At 40.7% G+C, this 27,441-nt stretch overlaps 1 protein-coding gene across 1 annotated transcript in view; it reads right to left on the reverse strand.

The window, feature by feature from the left end:
* Positions 1-26,907, reverse strand: part of grin2aa (glutamate receptor, ionotropic, N-methyl D-aspartate 2A, a) — a 143,233-nt gene extending 116,326 nt beyond the window's left edge. Inside the window, exons 1-2 of the mRNA XM_086061170.1 lie at positions 26,415-26,907; positions 14,937-15,440 (exon numbers count right to left, since the gene is read on the reverse strand). Coding sequence (XP_085917296.1) covers positions 14,937-15,440; positions 26,415-26,660 — 750 coding nt within the window. The 5' untranslated portion in view covers positions 26,661-26,907. The remainder of the gene's footprint in view (positions 1-14,936; positions 15,441-26,414) is intronic.
* Positions 26,908-27,441: the final 534 nt, after the last annotated feature.

A 27,441-nucleotide genomic window follows, 5' to 3' on the forward strand; every position in this document is an offset into this window, starting at 1 on the left:
ATTGGGCACACTCCATTCAAACCATAAAAAGCAGGGCTGTGCCAAATCATAATGTCCATGTTATCACATTAAAGTCTAAAACACTAGTGACGTAATTTTGAGGCCATATCGCACATCCTTACTCAAAAGTTACGTAAAAGTTTTGCATGACTTTGTGTGTTGTATGCAACCATTTGTGTACCTTAGCATTGGTGTACTCAATTCATCTATGTTCCACTACATATCCTCTTCAGGGATATTCACATCTCAGTATCTTCATTCTCCTACAGCATTCTCCTGATTCACATCATTTCTTTCAAACAACATTAACAACTGCAGATCATCTGTCCAAAGGCGTCTTCCAGTGCTCAGTGCTTGGTCCTCTTCTGTTCACCCATTAATGGATTACGAGCAAATGCGCATGTTGGTGAAACAATGGATTCACAAGGAAATTTTGAACATGACTACGAATAACGCCGAACACAAATGCGACAAATTCCGACCAATTCTGAACCCTGTCGAAACGCAACTTTCGCAACGTTTGCAACTCAGTGGGATAGGGGCTTTTACCAAACACACCAATAACTTGTGCCTCTCCACTGCTTCCCTCCCCGCAAATCCATAACCTTGGGTTAATCTTCGACATCAACCTCACCTTCAAGAGTCATACCAACAGCATCATGAAAACGTCTTTCACCTCATTAACATTGTCTGCCGACTGCCTCTGCCCATCACTCTCCTTCTTTGCAGCTGAAACAGTGAGCTGTGCTTTCATGACATCCAGACTCGACTACTGTAACAGCTCCTCCATCACACGTATCAGCACATTTTAGAATCTCCAGAACTCAGCTGCTCGCTTGCTCACCCACACACATACATGACCACATCACCCCTGCCTTCCAGAACCTTGGTAGCTCCCAATTCCCCAATGCATCAAGTTCAAAGTCCTTCTTCTCATTCACAAAGCTGTCCTTAATCACGCTCCCTCCTACCTTAGCTCCTCAGCTTAAACTCCCCCCCTCAACCTCAACAGGCCAAGTATTAGACCCTTTGCTATCATTGACTCAACCCTCTGAAACTCGAGTCCCCCAACCTGTACAAGACTCTTCTGATCTCTCAACCTCAACAGTTGCAAAAGACCATAAACAATGTTGGAGAACGTCTGGCAAACAAACACACGAATGTTGTGACCTTAAACGAACCCTGGCAAGTAATCAACATTTGCCACCTTCTCAAACACTTGCAAAGATTTACCCCCTCAGTGGGATATGGGCTTAAGGAGTCTGATCTTAAAATGTTAAAGACAAAGGACGATGAATAGAAGGGGTGACTGACGGACTTGCTAAAGTTTGATTTAATATTGATACGTAAGAGCAGAAGTTGACGACCAACCAAAAAATACTAAAGCAAGATTTGTTTTGGCAGGCACCCTCCGCTTTGCTTAGTGATGCATTTCACCAAATTGTCTGTGTTTTTGTGTTCCTGTTATTAACATCCATGTCTCCATGTCCTCTCATCAGCTAGCCGTCCTTCGTCTTCGTGTAGAGTCCGAGGGGCAGGAGGTCCATTTTCCTCTTTGCAGCATGTCTAATTAGATCAAACTCAGAGCAAGCAAGTGTTGCCTGATCTCTGAGCACAGTGGATTTGTATTTAAATCCCAAAACGGCTGAACGGGAAGATGTTGCATCATTATAAAGGTAACTAACAAGCCTGGTGAATTTACTGCATCGATAGTTGCAGGAGAAAGAATCTATAAACCCAGCAGAGAAGCAAGAGGACAGATAAAGAGGGGAGGAAATATGAAGTAAAATGAGAAAATAAGGCGATGAAAATGCCTGCGTCTGCACTTACAGCCTTTTAAAGCAATGTTTAAAAATTCCAGTTCAATATTATTAAGTTTTGCTGATGTCATCTCCAGTAATGAAGACTCAAAGCCATACAGCTCTGTCTGCCTCAATTGATTTGCTTTCAGTCAATTCCTATGATCCCTTCTCATTTTTAAATGTTATTGGTTGCATGCTTTATCTGCCAGAGAGCTCAACAAATTCATGCAGAAAACATCCTAAATGCTGTGGATCTAATTACAGTTGCAAACGATTGCATTGCATTCATATTTTTTGGGTACAGTAGACTGAAGAGTTGTATTAGATATGACAAAATATTGCGACTTGGACAATAAGGTACTTTGGAGCTTTTTTCTTTGCACAGATGATGAGACTTACAAGCTGTCATTTTGAGAACAGTACTGTTCACCACACAATAATCTGTCATGACTAGGGTAGAATTATAATCAATTAATCATGTAATTGATTGTTGATTAGCTGTGTCAAGAAGAAATTGATGGTGTGCAACACAATTAGTGAGTTATGGTAAATTTCCTCTTGTTATGATTACTGATTGAGAAATTGCGGAGGGAGCCACGCTGAATGATTGGTTAACACATCCATGTCCCAATTCCGAGGTTGGGGGTTCAAATCCAGGTTACGGCCATCTCATGTGGACCTGGCATGCTCTGTCCATGCTTGCATGGGTTTTCTCCGCCTACTTCAGTTTGCTCCCATATTCCAAAACATGCATGTAAAATCAATTTAAATCTATAAATTGTCCTTGGTTGTGAATGTGAGTGTGAATGGTTGTGACTTGCAATTGGCTGGTGCCCCGCCCAGGGTGTACCCCGCCTCTGATGCGATATGTAAATGAAAACTGTATAACAGGACCCCAAAGCAGATTAAATACCAACCTCTCGCCCAAAGTGAGCTGGAACAGGTTCCAGCACAACTGCGACCATAATGAAGATAAGGGCTAAAGAAGATGGATGGATTAAATTGAGGTAAAATGGAGTGCACTTCTTGACAACAACTAGAAGAGGTGCTATTGATTCAGTCTTAAGTAGTTTGCTGTGTAAAGGAAAACATCATGACGTAAGCTGTTGGGGCTAATTAGAAATGTTCTAAACTTTAATTCAACTTGAGATGCCTCTTTGTTCTTCTTCACAATCTTACAGTAACTTTGTCCAGATAACAAAATGCACTTGCGATTCAAATGCTGAAAATCTCATGTCCAAACCACCATAACTGCTGACTCTTGTCTTAATGAAAACCATTTGTTGTTGTGATCATACAGTATTCTTTTTTCAAGAAGAATAAAAATGCCAGGCATTACACTACTGTACAATGTGATCATTCCAAAAAGAAGAGCATCTACAGTATTTTGGTTGCAGAATGAAAACAGTTAGTAGAAGTAGATTGAGAGTGGCGTGAGTGACAGAGGTAGGTCGTGTGCTATGCCAGTCAGTCACTCACGCACGCAACTCTGCTTGCCTCTACTTTAACGGTGACTGACGAGCCGTGTTGAAAGACGTATCCCGTTAATCAGCTGATGTCGCTCATAAAAAAAGCAACTTGTAGTGAGTACAAGGATTAAGACGCAGGATTCTGTTTGCGGCAAAAGAGGATAATGTAATCTTAAATGTGTATGCTCAAAAAATCACATCTTGAGTGAAGCAAGCTTTTTAATTTATCTTCAACTGATGTATTTTTCTTATTCTACAAACGCAAGAAATTAAGAGACCTTTCACAGCCAGCACCTGCGTGCATGTTATCAATATATTAGCTAGGCTTTAAGTGAAATGACAAAATGATTTCCCAGAAATGCTCGATCCCCCCTCCTGGGTGCCTCTTTAGTCTTGTTGTGACAGAGCTCACTTTATATTTATTGGAAGCTTTGCGAGCGGCTGACAAGAGACCGGTCAAGCAGATCAGGAATTCAATTTACCGCAGAGGGAAACTTGGGATAATCAACAAGAAGTGCATAAGAGACAGATAGATGTCCAAACACACAACTCCACATAAAGATTTGCCAGACATTCACACACACACGGCAAACAGACGAGGATTAGTGTGGTGTTTGCCTGTTTGCTTATTCTTGTTATGCATGAAAGCTGATACACCCGTCACACTCGGGCCAGGCAAACAGTTTGGAAGGATGTTCATGCTAAATTGTTTAAACTGCAATGAAGAATTGGATCAAAACAGACATATGAACTGTGAGGTTTCAAGTTTGAGAGCAACCCAAGTGGTTGTTGGAGAGAGTCCAGTTTGCCTTTGAGCACAGGAGTGAAATCACAATATACATTTTTCAAGAAACATTTATTGTTCAGAGAGACCATGTGAATGCTTTACAATGTCATTAACCATGTATCACACAAGGTTATTAACTCTTTGACTGCCAGACGATTTAAGCATTTTGACTGATCTTTCAAGGTCCACAGAAAATGTTCTGTTTGGACTATGGAAACACATATACTACCAAATGAAAGATTGGACTTTCATCTTTCATCAGAAAAAAGTTTGTTTCTACCTTATTCCGTTCTTTAGTAATCAACAATAGAAAATGGTTAGTTTCACCCGATTTCGCTTGTTTTGAACTCAAATACGGAGAAATCAAGCTTTTAGTGAAACGATATTATTTCATGCATTCTAGTGAATTTTACACTTATTTTTGTCCATGAATGATGCCACAAACACCTAAATAGTGCTTTACTTCTATAAAACACTACCACCAAGAATGAAAAAGTGTTTTTTGATAGCAAAATACGTTTATTTACATTCAACAGTGTAACAATTTGACAACAATTTGGCAAACTATTTACAAATGTGTGCAACTGTGGTGCTATTTACAAATATGTGGATGTTTCAACGACAGTTTTTCTTTTTGTTTTTTCTCCCCTGCGTGCAAGGAGACACAACAGCATTTGCACAACAGATTGCCTCTTCGCGTGCAAAAGCTCCACTTTCTTGCAGGCCGTGTTTTCCGGGGAATAGCAAGTATATACTGCAGTGTGTGTTGCCATCAAGCCTAATATCAGGATCATGCTACGGTTACGTTACGGTGGTGTTACGTCTGGCTTCCTCATGTCCTTCAGTTGCTACACCGGGTTGTAAGAGATGTTCTGATCCATTTTATCCACTCCATTCATTGTGCATCGTAGTCCAGAAACAGTGTCTTCTCCGTGATCAGACTGTACCCGCTCCTCCGATGAATATGCATTGGACTCGGGGTACTCTTCATTGTCCGACAAAATGTCCGCATGTGGAGCTCCGGCGTTAGCAGAGCTAGCCGGTGATGCTTTATGACGTGAGAATAAAGGCCGCGTCCAACTGTGGCGTCCCACTGTGGCGTCAACCTCGGGATTCACCATCATCATCATCATCAATCTGCATTGGTCGATGCCAACTCTCCATCGCCCGATCGAATGTCCGATTGTGTAGAAGTACCCGGTCGGTTATTGTGCGCGTTTTCCGGCCTTAGCAGCGCTAGCCGCGCTAGCCGCGCTTAGCCGGTGAGGCTTACGTGATCATAACGGTTGCGTCAAGGCTTCCAACTTTGGCGTCAAGCTCGGAGTCATCATCATCGTCGACATCAATGCACTTTTTAGTATTGATTGATGCTTTCCGTCTTTGAAAAAAATGCTCAAGCGTGAGCTGCTTGCAACCGGTTGCTTGGTCAGCCATTGTGGCTTATTCAGCCATTGTCTCCTCAACACTCTAGCTCCGCCTCACGTCTTCTACTGACGCCCACGGTGGGCGGCCCATCCAACCTTGTGCAAAGAGAGTCATCGCTGCCATCTAGGGGCCAAAACGAGTCCTTTTACTAACCAGATCTGCCTGATACTTTCAGCACAGCTGCCCAAGGCTTTCCTGCACCCGTTTCCAAAAAAAAACAAAAAAAACATAGTGGACGTCTTTTAACGTCCTCGGCCCCTTCCCTAGGTTTATGCTAAACGTCTTATAACGTTTATGGCGGTCAAAGAGTTATAGTTATAGTGTTTTCAACGAAGATGTTGGTGACACCAAGCTAAACCACAAATGAAGACCCTGGAGTGCAGTTGGAGCGTTTTAATTTTTTTCATAAGCCTGTGGTGAAAACTGTAAATACAAAAATAAAATCAATCGCGACATACAGACTGTAACGCCAATACAAAAACACAAAGTGCATCGATTACATTATGATAACAAATCGACGAAAATAAGTATTAATATATATGCTATTAAGTATAAAGTATAATAAAATTTAACTTACGGCATTCATGCCTGATAATTCAAAGTGGATAGCACTGGATAGCGTTTAGGTTCTGCTCCTGCGTTTCTCTGTTCAGAAAAATGCCGTCCCGGAAGTGCGTTCTCAGAAACCGGAAGTAAGTTAAACGATATTATGTTTTCTTTAAACATACATAAAATTGTCATTTGCCATCCAAACAATTAACAAACCTTCGTTAATAACATAGACATATTTTTAACATTATTATTTAAAGCAATGAACTTATGTACATTGAAAAAGCCATGAAGGCAACACAATAGTTAAGGAAAACTAATGGGGAAAAAAATATAAAACTAACTGAAACTACATCTTTTATAAAACATCAAAACTATTTGTCAATTCATACGCATACGTTTTTGGTTGTATTTTTAAATGTATTTATTTTGGTATTGCTGTACATCCCTAAAGAAGAAGGAAGGTCAAACATTGGTTTGAGAATTGTATTTTACTTTACTTTATTGCGCTGTATTTAGTGACTTTTTTCTTTATCTTGCACTCAGCAAACACTCCATTTATTAAAAAATAATAATACTAAAATGTATACAATACAAATTAAACTAAACATTTTTGAAAAAATATAAACTAGCAAAGCTCCACTAAAAACTAATTAAAACTAAGTGAATTAAAAAACACACACACAAACAAACAAACAAATGTAAAAACAAAACAGAAACCTATAATGAAAAATACAAAACGATTATATTATATTATATTATCTATATTATATATTATAACACTAGTGTTATGTTAGAGTGAAGTATTTAATTAAAAGACGGACACCTTTTAATGAACATCCTTACCACAACATTGTCACTAGAATAGCAACTCTCATTCACTCTATGCTGTAGTCTGTCACACAATAACATACTTTATTTCTATGACAAACGGATGCATGTTTACTAAATTGTTCGAAAGGAATTTAACGTTTCTCCTGCTTGCAAACAATGAGTTGCAAAGGCATGTTTCCACAATGTAATGTAAACTATCACACTATAATACATTGGACTAATATTTTACAGTGACATCAGCAAACTTGAAAAGCTCATTTATCCACCAGATTCTGACCTTCTCTGGTCATTTAGAAAGTGCATGCCATCATTGTCAATCACTTGCTGAAAACATTATGTTCATTTGCCAAGGTTATCAGCACTTTGGTTCTTTGCTCATCTTCAGAAAAAAAGGAGTGGGGTGGTGTGCTGTTAAGAGAATGTAAATGTTTGAAGGACAGTGACACGGTGTATTACATGGCGGTTCATTGCACACTTGAAAGTACACAGATGAACACTCTTTAAAAAGTCAACATCGTTGCAAAGTAGTTACGTGAAGTGCTATGGGACTCTGCCAATATTGTATATTTCATTACATGAAGAACTGGGAAATAAGACCAAATGTGTTGCAACTTGCAATGAGAAAACAACAAGAAACCCAATATCCTCTGTCCCCATCTTGGCTGACACGGTTGGTTCTGCCATCTTGAGTCGTTATCAATTATTACAAAATGACACTAGATAAGATCAATTTGATTGAAATGGGTCATACATTTTAATTTTTACCATGTCAGGTCAAGCCATTCCGTTGATTTCATTACAGGAGAGAGGACTATTATGTCCGCCGACCCGACTGCAATTCAGCTTCCAATGCAGCGAAAGAGAGACCAAAGGGACAGAGCAATTGAGTAATGCGACACTCACTGAGATGTAAACGTGAACTATTGCTATTAGAGAGAAGTGTCCAGAAATACAAGATGATGGGGGATGGGAAAGGGTATAGCTGGGGGCACGGGGATGAATGGTGTGATGCAAACATGCTCACAGAAGCCGCAAACGCTTCTAGGCTATTTCCTAAAATTTTATGTATAGCTTTCCCTGAGCAGTGAGACGCAATTTCTCATCTGCACAACAGCCACTTTTAGCAGTTGGAATGCACACACACATTCCCATATGTTTATCAGCGACACACGCACATAGCAAATTCAAAACAAGGAGTGCAGCAAAGGTAAGTGTTCAGAAAGAGAAGTCTTAGCAAGCTAATAGGCAACGCGAGAACACCGCAATGATGTCATTAGAGTAGATGCAAACACGCACAGCCAATTATGGACACACTCAAACTTGCATTGGGTTAATATTAATGAGAATGTGGACACGAACTCGGCACACACACACACTTGAGTATCATCTGGAGAGGTGTGTGTCAGGGAGAAGATGTTCAAGCAGTATGACAGTGGGAGTTGAGCCAAATGAAAACAAACGTCCCCAAAACAGTAATTGGACATAAATCATGCTGCATTCCCATCTATTTGACACACAACACAACAGCCCAGCATAAGTGTGCATCTGTTTTTGTGTACATGTGTGTAATTATACTGCCTGAGGGGAGACAGCAACAGAAATTGATAAATAATGTTCTTTGATCACAGTACACACACACATTTATTACAGTTGGCATCAACACAACCGCAAAAGTTTTTTTTTTTTTTCCACCCTCAAGTGTCTCATCAGTGTGACAAGGTACACGCACACATGTTCGCATCGACAAATAAGACCTTGGGCAAAACTCCATTATCATTGTTTACATCAGTATATGAATAATATTTATAACATTGTACTCATTTTGTTGAAGGAAAAATGCATAGAAATAAAACTGTTTCCATATAAGTTCAACTATTGCAGCCTTCAGAGGACAATCAGTCAGAGACAGAATATTTCTTTGTGTGGGAAAAAAAAACGGATTTAACCCGTGGGCGTTATTTTTTTTGGATTAAATTCTTGTAATTGTTGCCGCTCAAAATGTTCACTGGCATCAGACCTATCTATACATATATAGTTTAAAAAAATGTTTTTTTTAATGCCCTCTATGGACAATAATAGCAGTATTATGCTAACAGCAAAATTAACTGTGCTGTATATATATGTAAAATAAAGGTCTAATTTGAATATTTCATATGACATATTTAGAGGCTTGAATAAGTCCATAAGTCATAACAATATAATTTTGTTATGCATGCCCAGTTTTTCACAATGGCATTTTTCTGAATGGCATTTTTCTGAATAGCACACAACTCTTGTAATTTTGCCAAAATCAGGCATTTCCTGAAGTGAGATAACTTAGTCATTTATGAATATTTTTTTCACTTTCAACCGCTCAAAATGTTCAGTGGCATCAGACCTATCTATACATATATAGTTTAAAAAAATGTTTTTTTTAATGCCCTCTATGGACAATAATAGCAGTATTATGCTAACAGCAAAATTAACTGTGCTGTATATATATGTAAAATAAAGGTCTAATTTGAATATTTCATATGACATATTTAGAGGCTTGAATAAGTCCATAAGTCATAACAATATAATTTTGTTATGCATGCCCAGTTTTTCACAATGGCATTTTTCTGAATGGCATTTTTCTGAATAGCACACAACTCTTGTAATTTTGCCAAAATCAGGCATTTCCTGAAGTGAGATAACTTAGTCATTTATGAATATTTTTTTCACTTTCAACCGCTCAAAATGTTCAGTGGCATCAGACCTATCTACACATATATAATTTTTTTTTTTTTTAATGCCCCCTATGGACAACAATAGCAGTATTATGCTAATAGCAAGACTAACTATGCTGTATATATATATAAAATAAAATAATAATTTGAATATTTCATATGACATAGTTAGAGGCTCAAACAAGTCCATAAGTCATAACAATATCATTTTTTATGCATGCATTTTGTATTCATTTATTAGCCTTTGGCGCCACCTAGTGGATTTTTGTGTTAACACTCTCAACACACAAATTCCTCTATTTTCATGTTTATGACTCGTCAAAGAAGCGATTGCATCAGTAATCACGGAAAATGCATTATAACACATCAGGTTTACAGCATATCAAAAACTGTGATTTATAATGGGAGTCAATGAGCCAAAATCGGGCATTATTACAACAATTTAGTGTGAATCTCTCCCTCCTGTTTGGTAATAATTATAAATTACAGCATGGCGCCAATTTGAACTTCTACATTTTTAAACAATACTGGTAAAATGTCAGGTCCCTAGTGTATTTTTTTCAAATGCTTTTTCTTTGATAAAAAACAGAAAAACAGAAAAAAGCCAGAAAATGGACAAATAACGCCCACGGGTAGTATGTGACACAATTATTCACACTAGATGACACTATTCAATAAAGATGTGCACAGAAAACATGTGCTCACAGCAACTCATTATTTATATTCAAATGTGTCCTAATGAACATATTAAAACATTATTGGGTAATTTGGTTCATGGTTTTGAGTCTTTAAACTTGAAATGTGAGCAGTGTTGTGGTGATTTGTTTTAGTGAAAAGTATTGCATTAAAAGTGAATTTTATTTCCAGTTTAATTAGAAAGTTAAATAGTCATTTTTGGCTACTATGAAACACTTTTCCAACTATGTGCCAGCAATGCGCCACATAGCAACGAACTGACTTGTAAAGAAATGCCCCAGATTGTGGTTGTGCACTATGAGATAAAACAATATTTGAAATACCTACATGTTTACCAGTGTAGCCAAGGACATTATTGGCATGCTGAAATTGTCCTCACGAGGACTGTTTTTATTATGTGCTAGAATTGCATGGCGTATAGCACCACCTTGGACATGGCTTGGGGTGAGATTTCACATTTGAATATGGTCTTCCTTGAATTCTAATATTGCATTTGTGACCACAGTGAGAAGCAAGCAGAAGCAAACAGATGGCACATAGGACTTATGCAACATGATGACATCATAAAATTTCGCTGGCAAGGAAACATCTCATAACTATTTTGCTATTTTTGTTTCATTCACTGCCATGCTACGTGATGCATTGAAACCATCATTAAATATATCAGACATCCACTGCAGCAATAAAATCCTGACAAATGAGAGGGGCCATGTCAGTTATAGGTAGCAGTGAGTCACGACACATGAAGTCTTATCAAATGCAAAATGAGGAGTGTTCGTGACTAACGTGGTCCAGTTGGCATTACAGGCTTGGGAGAGCCGATAACCATTTAGTGTGAGAATTGCATGAAGTCCATGAACAAGTCGGGCTAGACATCTACCCACACAATTAAAACTCTGAAGGAATGAGGGCGTGCAATGATTAAAGCGTTGATGCAAGAAAAGAATAAACATGCATCCACACACACTACAAGTAAAAAGCATGAAGACATTAAATCCAAAACATCCGAATGGTAATTGAGGCTTGTTTTCCCCGAACAATCAGTGATTTAAAATACAGAAAGAAACAGCATTTATCTCCTTAATCAATAATGTATTATTTTCAATACAGGAAAATGATGCATTATTCAACAAAAAGTTTGTTAGATGTTTGGAAGTGACTAACACAAGGATGTGGCAACATTTATCTCATTAACAAGCAAGGATGACCAAAGCACAAAGAAGAAGAAAAAATAGCAGCCGCGATGTAAACGGCAACTTGTTTTCTTTAAGGGGACTGCTCTCAAATCAAATTCTCGCTTTTGGCGTTGACTGGGAGTCATCAGTACCGAGAGATTTAGCCTCCGTGAGACGGCAAGAGGAAACGCTCACTCACATGCATACATACGCCACATAGAGTGCATACAGTGTAGGCAAAGCCAATAAAGCATATATGCAGAGAAATTTCACACACACAGCATGAAGGCGTAATCACGAAGAGACAAACACACTGAGGGTCTTACAAGGCGTAATCAGTGGAGGCGAGCGTCTCCCCATATTTCACATGAGGATTAGGGAAAATCTGGATGGAACAAGGCGGGGAAAGACTCCTCTACTTACACTTCAGAGGGAGAAGGTATAAACCTTCACCCCCACCTGGAGTTTAAGGAGGCCAGGAGACGTGTGGAAACCAGCAAATGATTCAGGATTCATCACAGTGCACACTGGGAAGATTGAGTGGCTGCTTCATGTTGGAGGAAACTACAGCACAGATTTTAAACAAAATACACATTATGCGAAATGTAAATCTGAAGGGACAGCAAGTGGATTGAAAAGATAGCCTGCCATTGCCAACCAGTGCAGTCATGCCTTTTTCAAAACCTGACGTGAGGAGAAAGATTGACAATGATAACAGTCAATAAAAAAACAAAACAGGAAACAATACATTTTTGTTTTTGTTGCTGAGTACAAGGCATCCTGACATGCCTTCAATGTACAAAGAACGTTGCGGCGCTCATGAAATCAGACATTACTCAACTAGACATGCTGAGGAGATTGCAAAGTAGCAGGGAGATGAGCGAGAGGACCGGCCGGGTCACCAGTCTTGTTCACGTTCTGAGGAATCGTTAATGTTCTTAACTGTTATAAATAAAAATTGAGAAGATTGGATTAGTTGTACTTTGTGAAAATTTAACCTTTTTGTAGAATATGTGATGGGGCCCGTACACACACAATCTCCATTTCCAGTGCCCTCCACATAAATTGTGTTTGAGACCCTGCCCTAAAGGGATTTGAGGGAGGGATTAGTTTCTCGCACTGAGGTGTTAGTTTGTCATTGTCCTGAGGTGAAAAATCCGGAAGATGTTACTGATTGGTACAGTTAAGAGAGGAGTAAGCAAGGGTTGAATAGCCACAGAAGACGAGTTTAGCCACAAGTTCATATGTGTAGGGGCCGCTATCCGTTTGTGGCTGTATGTGCTGTTTTTTTCCAGGTTCCTATTGCGCCCCTTCCCATTTTAAAGAAGCAGAGGTTGAGCCTTTTTTTTTTTCTTCTTTTTTTTCTGTCTTCCTCTGTTGGTCATTGTCAGTTTTATGTTTATTGCACAGGTTGTGACTGTAAAGACAAATTCTTTGTGTGTTTTACATATTTGTCCAATAAAAATGATTTCCGATTTTTATTCTGATAAAGGTAAATGAGAATTATTTATTCTAAAGAGATTTCATCATGATTGTTAAATAGTATGAATGCTTACTAAAAGTCTCTGGAGTCATTTTTCCAAAACTAAGAAGCCATCACAACAGTTTTCACATTGTGTCTCGGGAAGTCACTGAAAAGTTGTTGTAGCACATCTGATGAAATCATCAGAAACACAGATATGACTCACGAGATTCTCACATGACTATACAAGGAACATGAATAGGAGATTAACCTGAAGGCAAAAGGGTATGTATGTGTATGTGTGGGTGTGATACCCTGACCAAATGGAAGAGACAGCAACTGCATGCCATTCAGAAGCTCGTCAATGGGTTATGAGGAACGAAGCAGAATTTGGCTAAACATATGAAAGTGGATAATTCCTCTCTTGTCTGCGCCTGCAGAGAAAACACTCACAGTGTCAAGGATCTGGTTCGCTCCACTCAGAGGATATGAGTCTTCCGTGTGCTTGCAAGAATCTTTGTGTGTACTGTTGTGCCAATCAGAACATTCTGTAATTCCTTTCCATTCAGCCTTGCCTCTGGTCAAAGGGATTATCCTTCAGTCCTTCATTTCTCTGCTTCGTCGCTCCACCTCATCTGTTCCCAGTCACGCCTCCCTCTCCTCCTCCCTCGGTGACTCATACACATCCTTTAAAGTTGCCATGTTTAACACTGCGGAATCAATAAAGCATGATCATAGTAGTTTTAAGAAAATCGTATGTTTACTGAAAGCAAAAAAGAGTTTCCACAGGCCTGACAGCCTTTTTTACGGCTTGGTTTAGTGTGGGCCACAGGGTTAGATTTTTGTGGGAAAAAAGGCTGAGGAGTTTGTTTTATGGCATGAAACAGGAGGGAGGATGTGATCAGTGATCCAGTGGCTCTACAGTGATGCACCTTGAAGACCCTTTCCCGCTGTTAAAACATGATAATACTTCTTTCTTTTTTTTATATTCTTCATGGAAACTCATTACCATCACAAAAAAAAAAAAGTTATGTACAGTATATACTGCATGACTTGCTGATGGTGACCCTTAAATTGTTTTATACTCAGGAAGCCCATCTTCACCTCATGGGTAAATAATACAGTTAGTCAATAACTTTGATTGCTAATCTGAAAAGTAAATCCCAGGGCCTGACGGTTTCCTCAGCGAATTTTCAGTACAATCCACTTTTCCTTTACTCCCAATCGTCAGTCAGCCTGACTGGCATGTGAAAGATATTTTTATACTAAACTAAAACTTTCAAACTTATTGATGTAATCCGGCCGAATGAGTGGCAACTACTGTAGGGTCATCCCACTGGTGTTTGATGGGGTGAGGATTGCACATAGGGCACATTCAGTGTGACAGAAAGCTATCCCCCTTCACATGAACGTACAATGTAATGGGCGAACAAACACCTGAATTTGCAGCAGAGGCAGGTGTTTGTGTACTCTTGCATAACATTTTCACTAAGCTTCAAAAATGTTTTCTCGACCTTTACTTACTGCATTTGAATGCCTAAATCTGTTTAAACTGCTGTGCATTCATTCAAAGTAAATTATAATAACATTTTCTCAACTGAAATTCATGCCTATTGAACCACAGGTTTTGGGTGCACTCCATGCACTTAAAAACACACCATTTTTTTTTCAGTTACTTACCTTTCCTGCTTGCCACATTCCACCGCATTACCCTCTACATTTTGTTGTTTTTGTGTGCTGATACAAGCTGCACTAGTATTTGGAAGACACATATGATAATTCTTCCCCTCAGAAAACAACTCATAACACCGATTCTGGCAGCAGTGCCAGCAGTTAAGGGTAGACAAACTAACAAAAATCTACTGGTGCACAGGGTCTCTGTTTGGTCCAGAGGCAAAAAAAAAAAACTAACCTAACTCAGCCATCCACTCATTCAATCTCAGTAGCAGTCCAAGCATACATCTTTCATGAACAACAAATCAACCACTCTTCCATGAATCACATACAATGTTCCGGCATTCATTCATACCTTATCCGCCATGATCATGGATGAGCCTCCATGAATGCCCAGGATGGGTATGAGCGTCTGCGAGGAAATAAAATCCAATATCTGGGCGATGGCCTCCTGGTCCGTGCCATCCCCAAACACCACACCATGGATCTTTGTCCCGGACATCAGGTCACACATGTGGGTGATGATGCTTTTCGGGTCAGTCTCGTTCACAAGCAGACTGACCACATTGACGTCAATCGGCTCCTCCTTGCTCCACAGTGCCCGGATGTCTCGGTCGGAGATGTAACGCGTGCGCCCCAGGATCACCGCAATATTTAGGACCGGCACTTTCTCAGAGGCACCTCCACTTCGCTGCTTTTGTGCCACTACAGGGTTGGTTATATAGGTCACCACCACCAGTAGAGCTAAGGAAAGCAGCACAGCATGACTGCCACTTCCACGGCCCCAACCGCTGCTCCTTCTACTCCTCCTCTTGCTTCTGGTGCTGCTGAGGGACATACTTCCGAACCACTTCAGCCCCTGCATGGGAAAAAAAAGACAATTTGTCAGAGTACAATTTTTTTTAGGAAACGTATGAGACGCACATGAGTAGGGGATGACCTGGAATGTTGCAGACATCAAGATGACTAATGACTAATTTCCCAGTCATGACTACTCAGATTTGATGATTCAAATCGGGTATTCACGGAATGTAACTTACAGGTGTAATGACTGCCGTTTACCCAGTTGATTTAAGTAGGGAACCAGGGAGGTTTTTGACTTCACATTAGTGACATGGGTAGAGACAGGAATCGAAGAGATTTTTTTCCCCTTTCAGAAACCCACATTTTTGTTCTGCCACACACCAGTTTCCAGTCCTCCAGACACATCGCGGACCGGCAACCATCCATTGATGGGGTGCGAGGGGAGGTGCTGACGGACATTCTTCCTTCACACCATTAAATGAACATAGCAGACATATATGCTCTGCTCCAATGTATAAACCAGCAAACTTTTGCCGACGGGGAGCTGAGTGGTCAGGTACCAAGTGTCCCTCAGACCAGTGCTTAGGGACTATTGGTTTAATCTATGAATATAGGCTGCATCAATTTGTCACTGTTTTCCACTAATCTCTTTCCCCCACATATATCATGTGTTGGTTGACAATGATAATAATAATAACAATAATAATAATAATAATAATAACAAGAAGAAGAAGAAGAATGCATCAGAATTATATGGCGCTTTTCTGTAGGAGAAGAGACTTATTTGAATTATTTGTGTGGTTTCTAGCCATGTATCTGTCATGTCTGGGAAGATCTGGTTTTGGTTGAGGGTCCTGAGTGGGTTCCAGCCCTTGCGGGTTGACCAATCCGGGCCCTCAGCCACTTATGCCTGGCCCCAGGTGTGGCTAGTTACCCAATTAGTGTGAGTGTATTTAATTCCCGGGTGGTGATCAGTTGGGTGGGATCATTGCCGCTTGTCACGGTAACCCCCGGAGTTCTGGCTGTCATTTTGATTTTGTATATTTTCAGTTTGTTGTTTAGTTGCATTAACCAGTACCCTGGTTAGTATTTTATGTAAAATAAAGCACGCCAGTTTCGCACTCCTGCTGGGGTTCTCCTGCCTCCCTGCATTTTGGGTCCTCCACTTCACACGCCGACAGACACCACGCCGCTCCCTGACCACACCGTGACAGTATCCTTCCTCTATGTCCTCCTCTAACTTCATTGTTACAATGGAGTGTTGATTATAAACCTGCCCAATCCAGCAGTAATTTAAGTTAGATATACAATATTGGCTACGAGAAATAGTACCTTGTGGACATGTTGTGATTGACAACACAGGGGTCGAAGATGACTTAAATCAACAGTTTACTCTCCACCTCAGAAATTTTAGTGGCTCGATTGTTGTGTCTTTTTACGCATACTGCAGAACATGGCAACAAGAGTAACTCTTCATAAACTAGAACTAGAAGTTAACTGATTTACTGCCATTATTCAAGTTAAAATTACGTAATAACACATAATTACACGTGAGAAAATAAAGTTGTCATCATTGAATAAAATGATGCAATTTTACATTTGGATACCCAGCTCAACTAGCACTAAGTTTGAAATCTTTCCAGAATATTCAAAGGTTTTTCCTTTAATTAAAACATCTTCACTAAAGAATATTTCCAACCAAATGCTATTATACGCTTGAAAAATGGCTCCATCATTTTCCTGAGGTGGTACAGATGGCTATGTGTGGACTGGGCTTGCCTGGGAAGTATGATAATGTGATGAGACAGTGTGTGAATCAGTGTGACAGAGTCAGGTAAGACACGTAAGGATGACATCAGCTACTCTGCACCAACCGGGGTAGAAAAGTACATCGACATCATCGTCTCACATGCTTTACAATTTACACCGTCATCTCCCTCGAGAGACTCGCTGGACACCCAGTGCTCAGAGAGCATGAAAGATTGAGTCTGTGTGTGTGTGTGTGTGTGTGTGTGTGTGTGCGTGTGTGAGAGAGAGAAAGAGAGAGAGAGAGGTGTCAGAAGGACATGAAACATATGGCGCGATTGTTGTGCACTGCTTACAATTTATGGATGCGGTGACAGATGACAGCCCGACGCATTTTGGTGTCATTGCAGAGCAAGTTTGGATGAGATGTTAGTCATCTTTGACTTCACATCTCTGTTCAAATCTGAGAAGGTTAAAGATGGACTCATGGCTTCATAAGAAATATGTTATTTGTGTTGCTATGATATTTTTGGGAGACAAAAAAAGACAGCTCACGTGCAGGCTTTCTGCAATTGATTAAAAAAAAAAACTGCTTAAGGAAAGCATCCACTGCAAGATCCATTTCTAACAGGCATATCTTTTTTTTTACTGAAATGTATGGATCAAGCAACAAATCATATTTATTGTATATTTAGCGAGATGTAAGGTACCTCCCTTACGCCATAATAGCCTGTGGGCCACCCTTGGGCAAGGGGAAGTACCCACTTAGCCCCCCTGTATTGTGTTACCATGCAAGAAACAGCATAATCCCTGGCCAGGTGGAGATCGTTAGCCTTGGTTGGCAGTCCACCAAGGGCACAGGTATCAAAGTCTGGTCCTCAAGCGCCAGAGTCCTGCATGTTTCAGAGGTTTCCTTTGTCCAACACAGCTAATTCAAATGATCAGCGTATCAACCAGCTCTGCAGGAGGCTGATAATGATCCTTATGATTGAATCAGGTGTGTTGGAGTAGGGAAATCTCGAAAGCATTCGAGGTTAGGACTTTGACACCTGTGACCTAGGAGAAGGAAGCCATCATTCCAAACCTCCACTGCTTTGTGGTTATACCCAAGAAAGGCTTCAGGAGAAAACCTTGAGGAAACTCCACAGGTCAGTCCCAGTTTGGGTCGGCCCACTGCCTATTTTTTTCTTTTTACCAGCCTACACTGGTGAACGCAAGTATAGAAGTGGGAAGCCTATTCACCCACAGCCTAGACCAGTAGTTCTAAACCTTGGTGGAGGTACTAAACCCCACCAATTTCCTATGCACATTCGCCAAACCCTTCTTCATTGGAAAATAAAATTGTATTTATTTATAGATATAAGGTGTGCTCACTTTGCTGTTGAACAAAACGAACAGGGAGAGTAGCCTTTTCATGGAATCTGGCACTTTTCACCTTGAATTTAAAAAGCGTTGTGTTCTTGTATTCACCATCTCCATGCAGTTTAAGGAAGTGTTCCTTCTAGATGCGCTGGACAAAAATTCCTCAACTTGGCATTGCAAATCAGCAGTTAGGACGCTGACTGCCATCACTCAACTCAATTTATAAAGCACTTTGTAACAACCACTGTTGTTTTCTTAAGATGGAACCCAGGGCGAGCAGATACAATGAAACAGCAATGGCCCCAGAATTGAACCCTGTGGAACACCATACGTTCCGTTATACATGTGAATTGAAATTGCACATATTCGTCCAGCCACTTTCTATTTTTGCTCGACGTAGTTAGTACAAAAAGATTACAATAATAAAGAAACAACATACCATCAAAACAGTCAAAACACCAAATTCCCTGCAGCACAGATAGGCCAAGCAATGTACCATGATCACCTGCAGCCAATGATGGCCAAGCGAGGGCGTATTATCACAAATCATATAAATTGGGAATAAATGTCTTGAACCCAGGTTAAGAACCACTCGCCTAAACGTTGGCAACTCATAGTCATAGACTCTTACACCCTCTACAGACACGACTATAAGGCCATCATCCTTACAATGCTACTCTACGGACGTTGAGACATGGCCTACATTTGCCTGCCATGTTCACTTGCTTAAGTATTTCCATCAACGGTTTCTATGCCAGATGCTAATGATCAGGTGGTCGCAATGTGGAAGTAACCCCAATGAGGTAACCGATGCGATGGCTTGACCGTTGCCTGAAGGCATGGAAGACCGAAGTAGTGTTAGAAAGACTGTGCTAATCTGTGTATTTGTGGCTTCCCAAACAACTAGTTTGCAGCTGGCAGCAAATAAGAAGAAGTGTAAACGCCCGTGTAGATGCCAGGCTACTTGAAAGTGTGGCTACAAAACGTGCTACATGGATCATCATTTGTTCATACATTCAAGGTGCAATTACATTTTGGCTTTGTTTTCTCCACATCACATTTAAGTTATTTGCTTTGAGCAAAGGACCATCACAACTTTGGATTTTCTTGCTATATTGTGGACTGAATAATACAAGGAGGCTTTTGTGTCGTTGTGTGTTTCGTAAAACATACAGCAGTAACCATGTCCCCTGTGCCTAGCTGATCATTAAATACAGTTAGAGCAAACCTGAGGATAATTCATCCAAATCTAGGTCTGTTCACAGGAGAGATAGCAGTACAGTAATGCCTAATGGATCCTAACGTAGATCTCCTTTTAATTCAAATTTGTGGCACTACCATGTAGTTTTGCTCTCATCAATGAATCAGTTTGACCCCTGTGAAGCATAATTTTGTTTACAACTATGCCCACAGTCTAGCTCTAATGACGCTGTGATTATTTTCAGGACCAGCCCAGTGACAGCTGAATCAATCATTGACACAATTACTTTCCCCATGCGGTGGAGGTAGTGGCGTTGGAAGGTGCTTACCCCGGGTGAAACATTTTCAAAAAAAGTGTATCAGTGTATGTATCTACAGATATTTATTTTTTCTCTTGTATGATCCATTTTGGTTTCTCGGAGATGCTTATGTCAAATAACTCAGTTTCACCAATCCATAGTGGCGTTTGACACCATTTCACCAATCAAACATGACCACACATAGTCTCTGCAGCTCCACACAGAAGCAAAGTTTTCAAAGTGACCTATGTACATGAAACTTGGCAGAAATCTATATTTACATTGCCCACGATTTGAGCAAATACAAGCAGTACAGGAACTTGGAACTGGAGAAAAAAATAAAGAGGCTGTCTTGGCCCGCATTTGCAAAATATAATGCTCTGTGGAATAAAACCAGCAAGTCAACCACAGCATGTGAATACAAATTGCAGTTCATCCGACCCAATCTGTTTGCACTCTTTGTTCCTCACTGTAGAAAGTTTGAGGCCACTCAAAAGGAGAAAGGAGAAAAGTGATTTGCAACGTATGCACCATACTGAAGATGAACAGAAAAGATTTAAGATGGCAGATATCAGGTTGCTTTTGAATAATGAAACATGGTCATTTCTATCATTTCCTCAACTCAATCGTTTAAGACGAAGAAGGTTTATGTTTTTCTTATCCTAGGACATATCTGAAAAATGGTACTAGAGCATTCACATCTATTGGCTTAGCCTCTGACCATGTCTTCTGATATCTTCAGTGAAAAGGTCAATTTATTATGGCTGCTTAAAATAGTAATAGAGTAAAATGCTGCCCTCCAAGCGGCCATAAAGGAGAACAGCGCAGCAATGCCAGCATGCTGAGGTGGACAAAACACTTTACAGTACAATGAAAAAGGAACTAGTGATCTATTAAAATATGGGTGGACACATTCCACTAAAGTATGAGCATTTTGCTCAGGAAAAGTCTGCAGTATCACATCGGAACTCTCAGAAATTTATAGGGAGGAAAAATGAACAGAGAAAGTTGAAAAAAAATAAAAATGGAGCAATTGTAATAGGGGAATCGCTCACATGCAAGGAAGAAGGAAGAAAGCCGTAGAGTGAGCATGCAAGCATCCCCAGCCAAATGGGATTGACGCGCTATGGCGTCACACAAAGGCTACCCCTCTTTTGGCACCACAACAGTGAACAATGTTTGGCAGGCATAGCTGTAATCATGGATACCAGTCACGCAAACACAACACACACACACACTCCTGCTACCAAAACGCAAGACACACAATGATTACTCTGCTCTTGTACACAACTATACCGAATAATAACACACAGAACTACATAGACAAGAAGTCGTCTCCTCTTATAGGTTGCCATTGCCACTATATACTGTAGCTTCACCTCCGCAAAGCCTGTTTTCTGGTTCACACATAACCAGCTTAGATTTGCATCAATAATTCAGCTTGCATTATCTTTACATGATGATTAATATGGCTGCATTTACCACCGCAGTCATGATAGTTCTGTCTTGTATCTTCCTAACCGCCATTAAAATTGCATTAATGTACTCTATACATCTATGCGGATGATTGAATTACAAAGTCTGGGCCAGAATGGTTGATACAGATGATGCTCAATGGATGTTTTACTGTGCCAGCAGCCAGAAGACGTAGGTGTGTGCATTGATGAAGATATGGTGGAGGTTGCAGAAGATTGCCTTTAATGTTTAGTTCATCTTTTGACAAATTCCTTCGATTCATTTTCATCTGTCCTTTACCTTGTGTTATTATATTACCGTATAACTTCCTTGTCTCTTCAGCAAGACTACTTTGGCGATTCTTGACGATGAATGAAAAAAAATTCTTTTTTTAATTACTTTGCCTGTACAATTTGTTCTTACATCAGTAATTTGTTTGTCATCTCTATCAATTATACATGAAAAGCCAGAGGTAATGCTAATTTAATAACTTTGTCATTCCCTGGGTGAGACTCAATCATTTCCCAGGTCAGATCAGCTGTAATGTGTCCATCTTTCTCTGGGTCAGGGCCAGCTGGATGCTCCTGGAACACCTCCAACGAGAGGTATCCGAGGGCTTCACCTGAATCAGATGCCTTTAGCACCTCAGCTGACACCTCTTAGCATGATGGAGCAGCATCTGTACTCCAAGCAAGCCTGAAATGGCTTTTTTCCCAGAGTCAAGCTAGTGCCGTCCAATCTTAGATTCTGCAGAAACAATTTATTGCTCTGTAACAGAGAAACACCGCTTTGGATTCAGCGGTGCGGATCCTCGTACCGGCTACTGGCAGTAAATCACCAGATCGCCTGTTACAGTTCACTGATGAGGCGAGAAAAGCCCTCCACATCGATACAAAATTATCCAAGCTATGCCTTGAGGTCCTATACATCCATCTCTGACATGCTGCATTTTTTTCCATACTGTACAGGCTACCACCATGTTTGTGTGAGATAAGCAGTATTTTGCCCAATTGTAAAACGCCGCCCACTTCATTTTTTTTCTTTACTTTTACACGTTTGCAATTAAAGACAACGAAAGTACACTTTCTCTCAAGTGTCTTCATCCAACCCCAAGTGCTACATTTGCAATTTTGCTTCATCAAACAAACTTTCAGAGATTCTTTCGCACCCAGTTTGATAACCTGCCAGGGCCTCTTTCAAGCGATAAGATTCCCCTGTGATTCTGAACAATGTGATCCCTACGTAGTTGGAGCATGAAATCTGGCCAACACTAATAAGACCAGTTTACAAATCCAAGTTCTAGTTTTAATATGATTGGACAGAGAGTTGTCATTTCAATTGAACCATGTCAGTTCACCGTATCAGGATAAGAACTACCACTTAAGAAATGTACAGTTAGTCTACTTTACTGTACAAATGGGTAATCAACCATTACAGACAGATACTGTGAAACCAATAATTTGGTCATTACCAGTGACGTGCGGTCAGGATAGGCAAGGTAGGTACTGCCTACCCCAGGCTGAAATGAAAGTTGAAACCGTTTGGCTTTTTCTATTTATTTTAATTATTTCTTTCATTTCAGAAAGCCTACAATACCGATAGGTTCAAAAGTGACATTTGTTGATTTGCATACCTCAATTAAAAATGACTCATTACTTAAAACGCCATCTTTTGAAGGATGGGAAACCAACGCCTTAGCTACCGGATCTTCAGCAAAGTAAGGGACAAAGAATTATTCGTACTTTTCACAAAGAATGGTGCAAAAGGAAAGATTGGCCTTGTGGATGTGCTTCGATTAAATGACTGTTTCACTTGACATGATGTTTGGAAATGCGATTGCTATTGCCAGCTTGATTTTGTGAGGAATTAGGCTGTTTTACAGGGAGATATTCACTTTATTACACTCTTACTGGGCGTCCAGGTGGGTTTGAAATTGTCCGTGTTTCGTTGTGCGGCAAATGGGAGGCACTGCAACGTTTACTGTGGCTGGCAGACTGCGCACTGGCTGACCTTGGCACAGAACTTTAGCTAAGTGACAAATGTTGAGCTGCCGCACTGGAGGCGATGGGTACGAACCCCGCTCAAAGTAAAATTAAAATTAAAATAAAGATTGCGTAGCAAAAAATGTAAGACTTTAAAAGAGAGTAAGGTTTTTTTGTTTTATTTTCTACCCATACAGAGGAGGCATATGCTAAATAGTATCAAGTATCTCGAGGTCAGGCTGAGTGTCCTCTTTTTTTGGAAATGAAAATATGGTCACCCTAGGATACGTTGCACACTCGCCTGCCGACACACAAATTTGTAATTGGTGTGTGCGTCTCAATTTGCGACTGCCTGCCGACCCAAACCTAGAGCTCAATGCACGGCACTGGTCATTAACAATGCTTTTTGGGCAGATGTGGCATACACCTTACACATTTTTAGTGCAGATGTTGCTCTAATAAATATGTGAAGTTTTGGATAAAAGGCATGCGCAGTGGGCAGACATGTTGAGGCCTAACAGACAATTACTTCCGCTGGGCTTCTCATGGGTGCTAATGCACGTTGCACAGAGCAGATGGCAGAGAAGAGAATGCAGGCAACAGAAGAAAGACGTTCAATTACAACACATGCACATTAGATGCTAAGGTTTGTGGTCGTTAAAATGAGCATCTTCTTACACCATCAGTTCATTAGTTTAATCTGAAAGTATTTTACTTTAGTGTAGTAATGGCACTGCGATGAAAAAACATGGTAACTGTGCTAGTTGCATTACATGAAGAAAACCAAGTAAGCTTTCTTTGATAAATGTTTCTGGTTTGTCTATGGGCCATCTGTACTTTGAACTGATGACTGCTTATGCTGTGCTTTGATGGTAGAATAGTGGGAGATTTTCAACGCGATGACAATACTTTAAATGGGAAATCCTTTTTCAGCAAAATAAAACAGTCTAACAAGTCTCGGAGGAGAGTTTCATCTAACTGACTGTAATCTAATTCAAAATGGCCGCAAGGAAGACAATTTGATTGCCTTCTTTAATTAGTTTTCAGTTGGGACAAGGGTTTCAAATGATTAATTAGCCACTAAAAACATATTGGTTTAACACAATTAACACAAAAGGCAGTTTGGACCATTGATGTGATGATTCTATTGTATACAGTTTGCAGTTGAAGCAGTTAGTTGCTTCCTCACAATTTCAGTCATTTTCAGGAAACATTAGCATTTAAGCAACATGTGCGTACTTCCATCCAGATCTTCATTTACTGTTAATCCTTTGCATGGTCAGGGGGCTTGCCACATGCAGGTTACATACTGGATACATCTCAGTCAATCACAAGAGTGACACGCAGAAAGACAACAATTCACACCCGCGGGCAACTTCACAGTCCAGGCATCAGTTAACTTAAACTATTGTACAAGTTTTTCCTGGATGGGAGGAGGATGGAGGACTACACAAACAAACACAGGGACAACATGTAAATTCTACATAGAGAGACAAAAATTGTGTGTAGGCTATTATTTATGACTACAGTATCAGAAAAAAAATGTTTATTAAAAACAAATAATTAAAAGACATCAATAGCTAACAAACTAACACAATTTTGTGTTTGCTTCATGCTCATGTGCATTCATGTCAGATAGAAGCTTTTCTAATTAAGCGTTTAGCATTTTATCTACATCGACATGATGTTTACAGGCAGGCTATTTTTAATCTCTCCGCCTTGCTTTGGGTATAGTGGGCAATAAATTATGCCGCAGTGTTCCTTTGCCAAAAAGAGAAGCAATTGTTTCTTTCCAGAGTGCTTTGTGAGGGCCAGGCTCTCAGGTTACTACACCATTTATTCATCCATGAACATTAATAACAAAAATATATGGAACGCAGTAACTACTTCATCCCCTGTGTAGCCTAGAAAGCACTTGATTGATGGAATTAGTGTTCTTCAACCGAATTATTTGCCACTTCATATTATATAGATTTTGATTTCTGATGAAATTCCATCACATTTAAGCTTCTCAAACTCTACTTTTTTCTCAGGTACGCGGCAAAAGCAAAAGGCAAAAGGCTTTGGCGTTGGCCTCAATCTACATGGGGGAGGTGGGTTAATACTTTATTTCCTTTTTCTGTCAAAGAAATATGGATTGGCCCTCCATGGGCTGCAGCTGACGCCTTTCCAGAGAGGGAGGAGGAGAGAACTGCGCTTCAACAACGTGACTAGAGCCCGAGAACAGGGGAGAGGAGGGAGGTTCAATTCGGTTCAATGAGGCCAACACAATACAAGAACGACCCCTACTGGTTAATAGCGGGACTGCCTCCTGCTTCCGCGGCAATTAGGACTCATCTGTAGACTTCAAATGTCATTTTTGAAGCCCCATATAGGATTAGATCACGGTCCATAGAGTTAAAAAAAAACATGTCGGAAGTAAAAATGTGCTTTTAGAATAGAATGTAAGAAAAAAATGACATTACTGAATTTCTTGGGATGGGACGTGCACAAATCAAAAGTTGTTCCAGAACGGTCTAATGATCTCATTTAGGTGGAAACTGAAGAAATAGGCTATATCCTTCTCTTATTTTCCACCAGTTGTTAATTTAGATGAGTGCTTTGGATTTGACATTTTCACTTTGGCTAAAGGTGCTAATGATTTTAGGAGACAATAGGAGTGCGGGTAGCCTACAAGGGCTGTTACATTGATGTGCCTCAAAGCAGCCTGCGTTCTCCTCACTGCGCAACTGGATGAAATATGAGCTAATTAGAGCGTATACCAGCGCCATGCAGAGAGCTTTTTATTTGTTTCATTTGCACCATTGATTGGATTGTTTTCCATTCGGTTGAATTCAAATTAGGCTGATGTGGTATGGTGCGGTGTGAGTGCCGCACTTTGGCTCGGGGACGCCTGTGGGGAACCCGCAGAGCGCATCGGCAACGCGGGGAGAAGGTGTTGGAACCCCACCATGCAACATTGAGAGAAAAATGGCAACTACTTACAACATCTCCCTTCCACAGAGCTCCAAAATAGTAGCGTGAGATGACATTGCAACAGTCCCCTCTTTCCTCTGAGAAAGCGTGCAGCCTCGGATGGTGCTCACTCTCCAACACCGCACAGCAGGGGGGGAAACAAACCGCCCGATATCTGGAAAGCGATAATTTCCAGCGTGTCCCCCCAAAAATGGCAAGAATGGAGTGAAATCCCACGCTTTTCTCACTTTGTGACGGCGCTGCTGCAAAGAACATCAATGTTGTAGTAATCCAGTCTTCATTGTGCGTGCGCCTGCGGCTGATTCTCCACTGCAATCTCTGCCGGCCCCGCGCATGGTGGGGGCTCAAGCAGCCTCTATGAGATCACAGCTCTCGGTATCCTGTCATTGCCGTCCCGGGGCTGAGGAGAAGAGGCAGGCTGGACGCGCACGTTCATGGACCAGCAGAGCTCCTGCAGCCTGCAGAGCGTGCATGCATGGGACCCGCGCTTGCTCTCGCTATCTCGCGCTCTCAATACCCCCCACTCTCCCCCTCCCGTATTCCCTCCCTTGCTCGCTCACAACCTCGTCGAGCACGTTTGTGTTTATGTGATGTGTGCACTGAATGTGCTCTGGTGCGTGGGTCTATTCCTCCATGCGCGCTCACTGCAGATACGCAGGCAGCTGGACTCTTGGTGGCTCTCTCCTCTCTTCTCCCAAAGCTCCTTCAGGACGAGGAGAGTTGGGGAAATCGCACAACCTTCATTCTCTTTTCTGTTGAGCAGCCTTTCTTCTTAGGTGAAGGGAAAAGACGCCGCTTCTTTGGGGAATTTTTATAGAGTGAATTCAGCTGGAAAGTGGATAAATGGTGCAAAGATGCAATGGTGCATAGAAAAGGGATCAATGCTGATGAAACTCCATCTTGAGCCATGAATAGCCTATTGAGCATAGAAGGGCTTGGGTGTTGCGTTGGCTTTTCCCCCTCCAAATCCCTGAACATTTATTCCACCCCATATCACTAATTATTGTTGCAGTGTTTGCTCGGCCATGGGAACCAG

Source organism: Leptonotus elevatus, chromosome 1 (assembly GCF_054856555.1).
Source record: "Leptonotus elevatus isolate MCC_2025b chromosome 1, RoL_Lele_1.0, whole genome shotgun sequence".
NCBI classification, from domain to species: domain Eukaryota; kingdom Metazoa; phylum Chordata; class Actinopteri; order Syngnathiformes; family Syngnathidae; genus Leptonotus; species Leptonotus elevatus.